This window comes from Ctenopharyngodon idella, chromosome 15, assembly GCF_019924925.1.
Source record: "Ctenopharyngodon idella isolate HZGC_01 chromosome 15, HZGC01, whole genome shotgun sequence".
Lineage (NCBI taxonomy): Eukaryota > Metazoa > Chordata > Actinopteri > Cypriniformes > Xenocyprididae > Ctenopharyngodon > Ctenopharyngodon idella.
Window position 1 is genome coordinate 16,569,423 of NC_067234.1, and position 11,259 is coordinate 16,580,681.

The window sequence follows — 11,259 nt, forward strand, 5'->3', positions numbered from 1 at the left end:
TACTGTAATTGATGAAAAGTTGACTTTTGAGGCTCACGTGGATGCTGTGTGTAAGAAAGCCCACCAGTGCTTATATTTTCTACTGAAGCTTTGTGGTTTTAATGTAGATAGTACTTATATGAAAATGTTTTATTCTTGTTTTATTGAATCCGTTATTACTTTTTTATTTGTGTGCTGGTATGGGTCACTTAATCTTAAAAACAGAAACAGATTATGGCATTGTTAAAGTGTGTGGTTTAAAGGTGTGTTGGCACCACTTTGAATGATCTGAATTTGTATAAATCTAGGACTCTGAGGAAGGCCGAGTTAATTATGAGAGATTCTAGTCATCCCTTGCAGAAGGTTTTCAAGTTGCTTCCTTCTACTCATAGATATTATCTACCTTTTTGTCGGACGAATAGATTTAAAAATTATTTTGTACCAGCTGCCATTGGTTTTTTAAATATTTCTAGGTAATTATTTATGGAAGTCTTGTGTGTGTGTGTGTGTGTGTGTGCGTGTGTGTGTGTATTTGTTTTGTTGATAGTATGGTTTTACTGTTGGCTGTGTAACAAATTGCCCCCTGGGGATAATAAAGTTTACCTCTACAATGATTTGCATCTTATGTTGTCATTGTACTATTTAGAGTGTTTTACAATAAATATTGATCCAAAGCAAGTTTTGCGGTCTACTAGTGTGGAACACTGAACCTCAGTTTGAAAACCCCTGATTTTTTTGGATACAATAAATGCAAATATTACATATTATAGAGGTTGTTATATATTATAGTTGTTGTATATTATAGAGGTGTATTTGAAAAGAACTCCCCCCAGATGATCTCAACCATTTACACTTGATGTTAAGGCCAACACATGGACATAAGTTGTACTGCAGTTGCTGTCACATAGACTTAACATTAAATATATCCTTAGGTTACTGTAAAATAATATGCACTAATGAGAACACAGAGGAATTGTGTGGCCAGTGAACAAAATGTCTATCAAAACTACAGCTGTGGCCAGAACATTTACTTCAATATACAGTACAAGTATTACATCATTGTGTTGTCTGAAAGCTCTCAAGAGATGAATCAGTAGATATATTTGGACTCAATGACACAGATGTCTAATGATCTTTGCGACATAAGAGAATAAGGACAAGCATTTATAATTGACTAATTTAATTCAAAGCAGCTTACAAGTGTTCAGACACTGTCATTGTTTGCTCTGGCTCTAAAACTTTTAGATTATTTAGACAAGTCTGTGATTCAAATATTATACAGAAAGTTTACATAAAGATATATTTTCAACATTTGAAAATAGATATTGAAAGTGTGAGATGACAGTTTAGTAAAGTCCATATTTTGATTATTTCTTCATAGTAATTTATATTTTCAGCCTGTGAAAAACAACAAACATTAAGCTGCCATGAGTTTATCCCAGAATATCTCGATTGTTCATCCAGAGTACTTTTTCATCACTGGGCTTATAGATACACCATATAGCACTTATTTCTATATATTCTTATTTATCATATATTTTATTTCTATAATTGGGAACTCGATAGTCATTCTCATTATAGCTCTTCACCGGAGCCTGCACAGTCCAATGTACATTGGTGTGTTTAACTTGGCCTTGGCGGATATTGGTGAAAGTAATGCACTGATTCCTAACATGATGAAGATTTTTTTGTCAGACTCACAGTACATGTCATATAATGCTTGTTTGGCAAACATGTTTTTTGTGAACTTCTTTATTACTATGCAAACTTGCACTCTTGTTGTTCTGGCATTTGATCGTTTCATTGCAATCTGTTTGCCACTAAGATATAATGCCATAGTGAATAATAAGTTCATGGCTATAGTGTTTTCAGTAATATGGGCATTTAACACCTTTATGGTAACAATGTCAATATCTATGATGACCAGACTTTCATTCTGTAAATCCAACGTGGTAGAGAGTTGGTATTGTGACTATGGAAGATTGATGAGGATTCCATGCAATGACAGTAGCATTAATAAGTTAATAGCATTCCTATGTGATGCTTTATTCTTTGTAGCACCACCGTTGATTATAGTCCTGTCATATGTGGGCATTTTTCTTGCTTTATGTAAAATTACAACTTGGGAAGGACGTTTTAAAGCACTGAAGACCTGTATTTCTCACCTTTTGGTAGTTGGATCATTCTTTCTTCCCATAATATGCATTTTGATTGCTTCACCTTCTGCTAATGCCAGGATCATCAGCGGATCTCTTTCAATTGCTCTTCCACCAATGCTAAATCCCATCATTTATGTTTTAAACACAGCTAAAATCAAAGACTTAATCCGAAAAGTGCTTAACAACAGATCTGCGCCAATTAGAGTGAAAGTTTCAAAATGACTGTAATGATTGTCTATATGATCTTCAATCACTGTGAATTAAATTATCTAAAATTACATTTATATGTACTTGATAAATATTTTTAGATCCATTAAGTGGAAAATAAAAGTGTACAAGCAGAAAATAAATTCAGTGTGCTAGATGTAGAGTGGACACATTAGACGTGTGTGGTGGTTAACAGCAGTGAAATGTTTATTTATTTATGAATGAATCCATCTGATTCAAGTGTGTGTAGTGTATGTGATTGTTCTTAGTTACTGACCCCAAGACAAAACAAATTGAAAAGGCAAAATATTTAAGCAAGCAATTTGAATTATTTTATTGTTATTGTCAGGAATAACAAGAATACCAAAGAGCAGGTTTGATAAAGATAATGTTTTAATAACAGTTAATGAATACAATGAACAACAGCAAAAACATGGCAGAGATGATGGTAATAAAAACAGAAGAGGCAGATGTGGACAGCAATGTTTTAATGTTCAGTATATACTATAATCTTTAAAGGAACAGGCTCGCATGCACTGTTGTGGGGAGAAGGTCAGTGAAGGAATAATGCAGATTGTCTGTATACAGACCACACCCGTGGCACAATAGGGAGACACACATTTTTTTTTTTTTTTTTTGCAAATATGTCAAGTTATGGGTAACACTTTATAATACAGTGATGAAGTACTTACAAGTTTACAAAATTTGCAAACTATTTCTAGTTAATATATTGTAGTCTCTACATGATAATATATTAATAGGCTGTATACTAATAGTGAGTTCTAAACCCTTGTGCTGTGTTGAAAACCCTTGTGGTGTTCCCGGTCAAAAATGACGGGCCTATAAAAAATTGCTCATAAATCTCTCATTATGCTATATTATCACTGTTACGACCCGTGGCTCAAGGGAAGCAACAAAACAAGGGATGCACACAAAACCGAAGGTTAAGGCTCAAAGAAACACTTTATTAACTACAGAAAAAGTAACATTAAATAATAAAGCAGAAACAAATAGCAATAACAATAACAATGTCTCTGAAATGGTCAGTAATATCAATGTGTAAATGAAGGGTGCATGGCTGAATATGTAATATAGTGTTGAAGTGTAAATGTGAAAATAATCAAAACACAAAGCAAACACCAAGTCCAAAACCTGAGTCCTCCGTTGGCTCAGTTGAAGAACTCTTTTAAAGGAGCGTCTAACCCAGGACAGGTGTCTCCAACTGTCAGTCAAATGAAGTAATTCACAAATTGAACTACGTTTCCGAAAACACACATTAGGGGTCGTCACAATCACCAAATATTGGATTCAATCTTTTTGTCAACTTGTTTTCTTTCTTTTAGGACTGGTTTTGTATTTCTTTTTGCATCTGATTAATCGTAGGCTTCATTTATCTGAGAGTAGGCACCTAATTTTTTAAGTGAAAAAAAAAAACATTATTTATGAATAATTTCACAATATTAAAGAAAATATGAAGAAAATTTGCACTGTTTATCACACGAGTGTGCTTTAATGTTTAACCAGGAAGTTTGCTTTGAAATGTTTTTATTTTGTTCAAAATGTCACACTTGTGGTGTTCCCGGTCAAAAATGACCAGCCTTCAAAAAATTGCTTTCTCATTATGCTATATTACCACCAATTATTAGATTCAATCTTTTTGTAGTTTTCAAGAGCATGTTCAGTATGTTCACGGTCACATATGTATATGTGTGCTTCCAAACATAGAGCCCTGACGTGTGCATGCGTGGATACATGCATACACACGCGGAGCTGGGTAGATTACTTACAAATTGTAATCAGTTACTGATTCTAAATTACATGACAAAAATTGTAGTTAGTAACGTGATCCATTACATCACACATTTAAGGTAATGTAATCTGACTACTTTTTGATTACTTTTAGGTTACTTTTGTCTAATCTCATTAAATCATCACAATGATTTAAATAGGATAATCTTGTACCATATTGATATAAAAATACAAAACAAAAAGGAAAATATATTCCATTCTTTAGAAATAACATGAAGTGTGTTAAATATTACATTATGTCAGGGTTTCCCAGACTGGGGTTCATGAAGGAACTGCAGGGGTTCGTAAGTTTAATGAAAAGCTGTTACGTAATTAAATAAAAATAAATTAACATTTAAAATAAATAATTTTAAAATAAAAAGCAATCAAAATAAAACACTTACTAAAAAATATAAAAATGTATATTTTATTTGTTTACCTCCATGTCATGTGACCATTGACTGACATCAGAGAACTGTGAACTTAATTTTATTATTATTACTATTATTATTACTAAGCATTTCAAAACAAACTTCATGGTTAAACATTAAAGTAGACTAGTGTGATAATGCAATTTTTTTTTTTTTCATATTTTATTTAATATTGCCAAAATTATTCACAAATAATGCTTTTTTCTCTCAAAAACTAAAGTGCATAAGCTCAGATCATTGAGGCCTACGATTAATCAGATGCAAAAAGAAATACAAAATCAGTCCTAAATGAAAGAAAACAATCGGGACCGGAGGAACAGTCCAGGCAGGCTCCGGCGGATCTGGAGTCCTGGCTGAGAGCCAGGGCGGGACTGGAGGGACAGACCAGGCAGGGTCCAGCCACTCAGGAACCCCATCAGAAGACCAGGGCGGAACCGAAGGGAAAGACCAGGCAGGCTCTGACAGATCTAGAGTCTTGACTGAGGGCCAGGGCGGTGCCGGAGGGATGGACCATATGGGCTCCAGTCAATCAAAAATCCTGTCAAAAGACTAGGCCGGGACATGCCAGGCAGGTTCCAGCAGATCTAAAGTCTTGACTGAGGGCCAAGGTGGTGCAGGCAGCAAAGACAAAAACAGCAAGGGCGGATCCAGCATCAAGGTTGAAGCAGGCAGGACAATCAGCAAGGGAGGATCAGGCAGAACAGGGCGCAGGGACAGAAACAATGAAACAAGGCTCTGGGGCGGAGCTGGTAGGCCAGGAATCTTGGGCGGCACCGACAAGGCCAACATCTTCGGCAGCGGAGGCAGGCCCAACCACTTGGGTGGAGCTAGCTGAGCAAACAGCTTGGGCGGTGTAGGCAGGGCCAACAACCTGGTCGGTGCAGGCAGAGCAAAAAGCTTGGGCGGTGCAGGAGCTGGTGCCGGAGCTGGCTTGGGGACGGCCTCAATGACGACAGTGAGTAGCTCAGGGATGACCTCCAAGTCAGCAGCGAGCTGCTCTGGGATGACCTCTGGGTCGGCAGCAGACTGCTTTGAGATGATATCCAGGATGGCAGCGGACTGCTCAGGGATGACCTCTGGGCCTTGAGGGGTGAAGGAAGCCTTCTTCCTCCTCCACCGTTTATGAGGGCAAGGCGGTGGCATGGATCCTACTGTCTCAGAGGGTGCTGCAGCCTCTTCGGCCGTCTCTGGAGGTGCTTCCGTATCCTTGGCATGGTGAACTAGGAGATCTACAAAAGCCCCAAAATACAAGTGTTACAGCCCTCTCATTAGCCACCTGTTGAGGGGCTCATCAAGGGCATAGTTCAATAGGTCCTTAAGAGCTGCCTCGTTGAGCCCCAGACCCTCTGCAGCACCGCTAAACTCCGTCACAAACTCCCTCAGGTCCGCCCCCTGCTGACGGAGAGGGCTCAAAGACTTGAATCGAAGCATGCAATCAAAGAGAGGGCAGGAGAGAGTGGAGGCTGGGGATGGCGAAAACCCTTTTTCCGCTGAGTCCTCATCATGGCTAGATCGTTCTGTCACAGTACGTTGTTGATGAGACAGTAAGGACTCAATTGCAGAAAATATAAGGGTTTATTTAGAAATAAAAATTAACTGGACACAAACCAAAACACCCCAATGGGGAAAAACATAACTAAACATAACTTAACTCAGACTTGGCTTGAAACTGACATGAGGGAACATCATACACACAAACGTATCACAGCATGTAAAGCCTGGGATACACTGCACGATTTTTGGCTGTCCCAGATGAAAGACTGCCATCGTGAAACAATCGTGACGATTTCTGTGATCGTGGCGTTTTCTGTGATCATGGCTCTTAATCGGTGGTCCTATGTCGTACAGTGAGAGAGGTTCAAAGACGGCCATTTGCCCTGACAGTGTCAGAAATTCGGCATGATCATCGCACAGTGTGTTTGCTGCTACAACCTACGTCTACTGACCAGCCAATAAAAATGCGACATGGCGCTAACCGCTTACCTCAAGCTCTTACCTTCTTTCGCCGCTTCCTTTTTTTTCAGCACACATAAAAACTACAACTGCCAAAGTGTGATTCAACATGGTATTTTTGTTTACCAATAGCGCTTGCTGATGACATGTTCCCTTTCAGTCGGTCACGTTCGACGTACGTCAGTAGTGACCGACGAATTGGGATATCGCTAGAGAGCCCTATCAGCATCGAGTGAACTACAACCGGCCAATGAAGTTGGCGTGCGATATTCGCATAATGTGCACCGCCCCCTCCAGGTGGTATAAATAGGGGAGCAGATGCAATCGCACTCTGTCTTTCGCTTCGGAGCCAACCTGTGTGTTCCTGCTATTAGTCTGAGAGTGACTTCGCAAGCCTTTGAAGAGCTTTTGTTCTACAGTGCTGGCTTTATGGCACCTTACAGCGAGACTGCAAGCTTTCCCAGAGTGAGCTTCTCGAGCTGTTATACAGCTCTCAACTGCTGTTTTCACAGCATTATTTGCCCTGTTTGGTTTGCGATTTGGGCCGGTTCCTCTGTGTCTGTGACTCAGGCAGTGAAAAGTGTACCTGCAGTCACATCGCGGCTGTTCCCTGTGTGCTTCGGCACAAAGAACAAGAGCTTCTAAAAGAGCTTCACAGACAGACACTGTGTCTTTTTCAAGACGTCATTCTGTCTGTGTGTTTCTGGAGGCAGTCATTTCCTGTCCTCACTGACGGCCACAATCACTTTCTCTCATGTCTGCTTAGCGTGCTGAGACTGTGTTTGTGGGTGGTTCATATTCTCTTGTAAAACAAAAAAAAATAGAGCATGCCCACGTCGGCGCGTTGTTCATCTTGCCTTTCTCGTAAGGGCTTGAGCGCTCAGCGCGCCATGTGCCGTCGAGCTGCCGGCTGACAGTGCGCGTTGCCATGGCAACCCAGCGCGTTGTTCGGCGCTCTAGATTCGTGGTTGAGACTCGAGTGCCTCAAAGGAGGTGGAGTCCCCTCACCTATTCCCCGATCTAGTTTCTCTTTCTGAATCAGAAAAGTACTACTTTTGGTGAATAAGCCAGGGTGACCAGAGGATCACAGTGGGGCAATACCTGCCGAGCCAATCTCCGTGGGCCCCCCACTCCTCTAATGCATCGCAAACATGTTGTGACTGTGTTCGTGGGTGGTTTATGTTTGGTAAAAACATGGCCACGTCGGCGCCCAGCACCGTGTGTCGTTCAGTTAGACGGCCACGTTCACTGTCCCACATGGCTGGTAGCTTCTGGGTGGATTGCTGGTCCTTCTCATGGGGGACCTAGCATCTTAGTCAGGGCTCCAGCAGAGGATCAGATGTCGACTGCTACATTGGAGAGAGGGTTGTTGGGCTCTGGACATGAAGATGAGGCTGAGCGTCCCACGGTTGTGATGTGCTCATGCTGAACCAGATTCAGAGTTAACGACCATGCTTTCCTGGGCCCCTGGGGGCATGGTGCGACACGTACTCGCCTTGCCCTGCCCCCTGTCTTAGCCCGGACGTGCATGCAAAACTTGGCAGTTTGGAAGCCTTTTTTGGTGCCAAATATGGAACGCCAAAAGGGTCATAATCTGCATTAAAAGTTTTTTCTCTCTCACTACCCTCTGTGGTGGGGTGGCAGTGCTACGGGCACACCACCTCTGCCCTGCATGGGTCTTGGCCCCCGACAAGTCTGTGGAAGGCCAAAGCGCTCATGGCATATGGGTAGTTCTGAGTCGGGGTTGAGCTACGCATAATGTAAGTCATAGCGCAGGCCCCTGGCCAGACAATGTCCACCATGGTGGTCCGGAAACACCCCTGGCTAGCCTTGCAGAGGTGTGTCATTGTCTAAGTACGCTTTCTCGATGCTCTCATCTCACAAGCTGGCCTAAAATCCAGCCCGCTCAGCCCGCAGCCAAGCCACTTGGCTAGCGAGAAGCGGTCCTGGAGAAACAGGTGACCTGGAGCTGAGGTAAACAGTTCTTCGGGAGACGATGCCCGCATCGCTCCCTCCCCGGAGGAGGGCCGGGTGGAGAATTTTGGTTTGTTCCGCCGCTGGCTCTCCAGAGACCAGCGGTACCCACGAAGTAGAACTGTTTTCTAACCCTCCAGGTCCCAAGAGGCCCCACCTCGCCACTCTCAGCCCCCTCTCACTTCGCAGGCAGGTCCCAGTGTGTTGGTCGAGGCCGCCTCCCATGTGCCATCTCCCATTCACACTGCCACCTTGCAGAGTCAGACCCCACTACGGGCCGCTATGCCATCCGAGTCGGGTCCCAGCACTCTACCTCGCTGCCCCACGCCCGGCACGTCTGTGGTGCATTTGGTCCCACTGGTTCAGTGTCTGGAAGCCTGGCTAGCGCTTTCCAGCCCGTCCCGCTGGCTCATTCGCACCATCAGACTCGGCTATGCGATTCAGTTTGCCTGGCGTCCCCCGGTGTTCAGGGGTGTCCACTACACTCAGGTGTCCCTGGACAATGCACCTGTTCTCTGGGCGGAGATTGCTGTCCTCCTGGCGAAGGATGCAGTCGAGCCGGTCCCTCCAGCCAATATGGAGTCAGGGTTCTCCAGCCCCTACTTCATTGTACCCAAGAAGGGCGATGGGCTACGGCCAATCCTGGATCTGCGTGTCCTGAATCGGTCCCTTCACAGGCTGCCATTCAAGATGCTTACGCAGAAGTGCATTTTCAAATACATCCGTCCCCAGGATTGGTTTGCAGCGATCGACCTGAAGGACGAATACTTTAATGTCTCGATTCTGCCTCGTCACAGATTCCTTCTACGGTTTGCGTTCGAGGGTCAGGCATATCAGTAAAAAGTCCTACCCTTCGGGCTGGCCCTGTCGCCCCGCGTCTTTACGAAGGTTGCGGAGGCGGCCATTGTTCCGCTCAAGGAACAGGGCGTTCGCATCCTCAACTACCTTGATGACTGGCTCATCCTGGCCAGCTCGCAGGAGCAGTTGTGCGAACACAGGGACATGGTGTTAGCTCACCTCAGCCAGTTGGGTCTTCGGGTCAACTGGGACAAGAGCAAACTCTCCCCCGGGCAGAGGATCTCTTATCTCAGTAGGGAACTGGATTCGGTCGCCCGGACCGCGCGCCTCACCGAGGCTCCTGGGGCATATGGCATCCGCAGCCGCAGTCACGCCACTCGGATTGCTTCATATGAGGCCGCTTCAACACTGGCTCCGCGGCCGGGTCCCGAGATGGGCATGGCAGCGCGGCATGTTCATGTCCCCGTGACACCGAACTGCCGTCGCACCCTCACCAAGTGGTCGGACCCTTCCTGCGGGCTGGAGTTCCCCTCGAACAAGTGTCCAGGCATGCTGTGGTCCACACAGATGCCTCTGCCACGGGGTGGGGGGCCACGTACAACGGGCATGCAGCATCGGGTCTGTGGACGGGGCCCCAACTGCATTGGCATATCAATTGCCTCGAGTTGCTAGCAGTACGTCTTGCACTGGGCCGCTTCCAGGAGCTGTTGACAGACAAGCACGTACTGGTCCGCTCGGACAGCACTGCGGCCGTTGCGTACATCAACCATCAGGGTGGTCTACGCTCCCGCCGTATGTCGCAACTCGCCCGCCATCTCTTGCTATGGACTCAGAAGCATCTGAGGTCGCTTCGTGCCATTCACGTCCCAGGCGTGCTCAACCGTGCAGCCGACGAGCTCTCACGGCAGCCTCCGCTTCCGGGCAAATGGAGACTCCATCCGCAGGTGGTCCAGCTGATCTGGCAGCGCTTCGGCGAGGCACAGATAGATCTGTTCGCCTCCCCGGAGACTGCCCACTGCCAGTTGTTCTATTCCCTGACCGGCGGCACGCTCGGCACGGATGCCCTGGCAATCAGCTGGCCCCGGGAGCTACGCAAATATGCGTTTCCCCCAGTGAGCCTTCTCACACAGCTCCTGTGCAAAGTCAAGGAGGACGAGGAGGAGGTCTTGTTAGTGGCTCCATACTGGCCCACTCGGACCTGGTTCTCGGACCTCATGCTCCTCACGACAGCACCTCCCTGGCCCATTCCTCTGAAGAAGGACCTCCTGACTCAGAGACGGGGCACCCTCTGGCACCCGCGTCCCGAAGTGTGGAAACTCCATGTGTGGTCCCTGGACGGGACGCGGAGGTTCTGAGTGATCTCCCGCAAGCGGTCGCAGACACGATCACTTCCGCTAGAGCTCCTTCTACGAGGAACCTCTATGCGCTGAAGTGGAACCTGTTCGTCGAATGGTGTTCCTCTCAACCAGAGCGAGAGGACCCCCGATCATGTTCGGTCAGAGCCATGCTTTCCTTTCTGCAAGAGGGCCTGGAGTGAAGGCTGTCTCCCTCCACCCTCAAGGTGTATGTTGCCGCTATCTCCGCACATCACTATGCAGTTGATGGTAAATCGCTAGGGAAGCACGATCTGATCGTCAGGTTCTTGAGGGGGGCGAGGAGACTGAATCCTCCCCGGCCCCCCTCTGTACCCTCTTGGGATCTGACCATGGTTCTTACATCTCTCCGGGGTCGTCCCTTCGAGCCTTTGCAATCAGTCGAGTTAAAAGTACTGTCCCTAAAGACCATCCTCCTGGTTGCATTGGCCTCGCTCAAGAGGGTAGGGGACCTGCACGCATTTTCGGTTGACGAATCGTGCCTGGAATTCGGGCCCGGTGACTCTCACGTTATTCTGAGACCCTAGCCTGGATTTGTGCCCAAGGTTCCTACCACTCCCTTTCGAGATCAGGTAGTGAACCTGCAAGCGCTGCCTT

At 45.7% G+C, this 11,259-nt stretch overlaps 1 protein-coding gene across 1 annotated transcript; it reads left to right on the forward strand.

The window, feature by feature from the left end:
* Window positions 1-1,373: 1,373 nt before the first annotated feature.
* On the forward strand, window positions 1,374-2,360 carry LOC127495069 (olfactory receptor 1-like). The gene has a single exon (XM_051861480.1). The coding sequence runs from the start codon at window positions 1,407-1,409 to the stop codon at window positions 2,358-2,360; it is 954 nt and encodes a 317-aa protein (XP_051717440.1). The 5' UTR covers window positions 1,374-1,406.
* The last annotated feature ends 8,899 nt before the right edge of the window (window positions 2,361-11,259 follow it).

Coding starts and splice junctions, on each gene's coding strand:
- LOC127495069 (XM_051861480.1), top strand. CDS start 1,407: ATGAGTTTATCCCAGAATATCTCGATTGTTCATCCAGAGTACTTTTTC.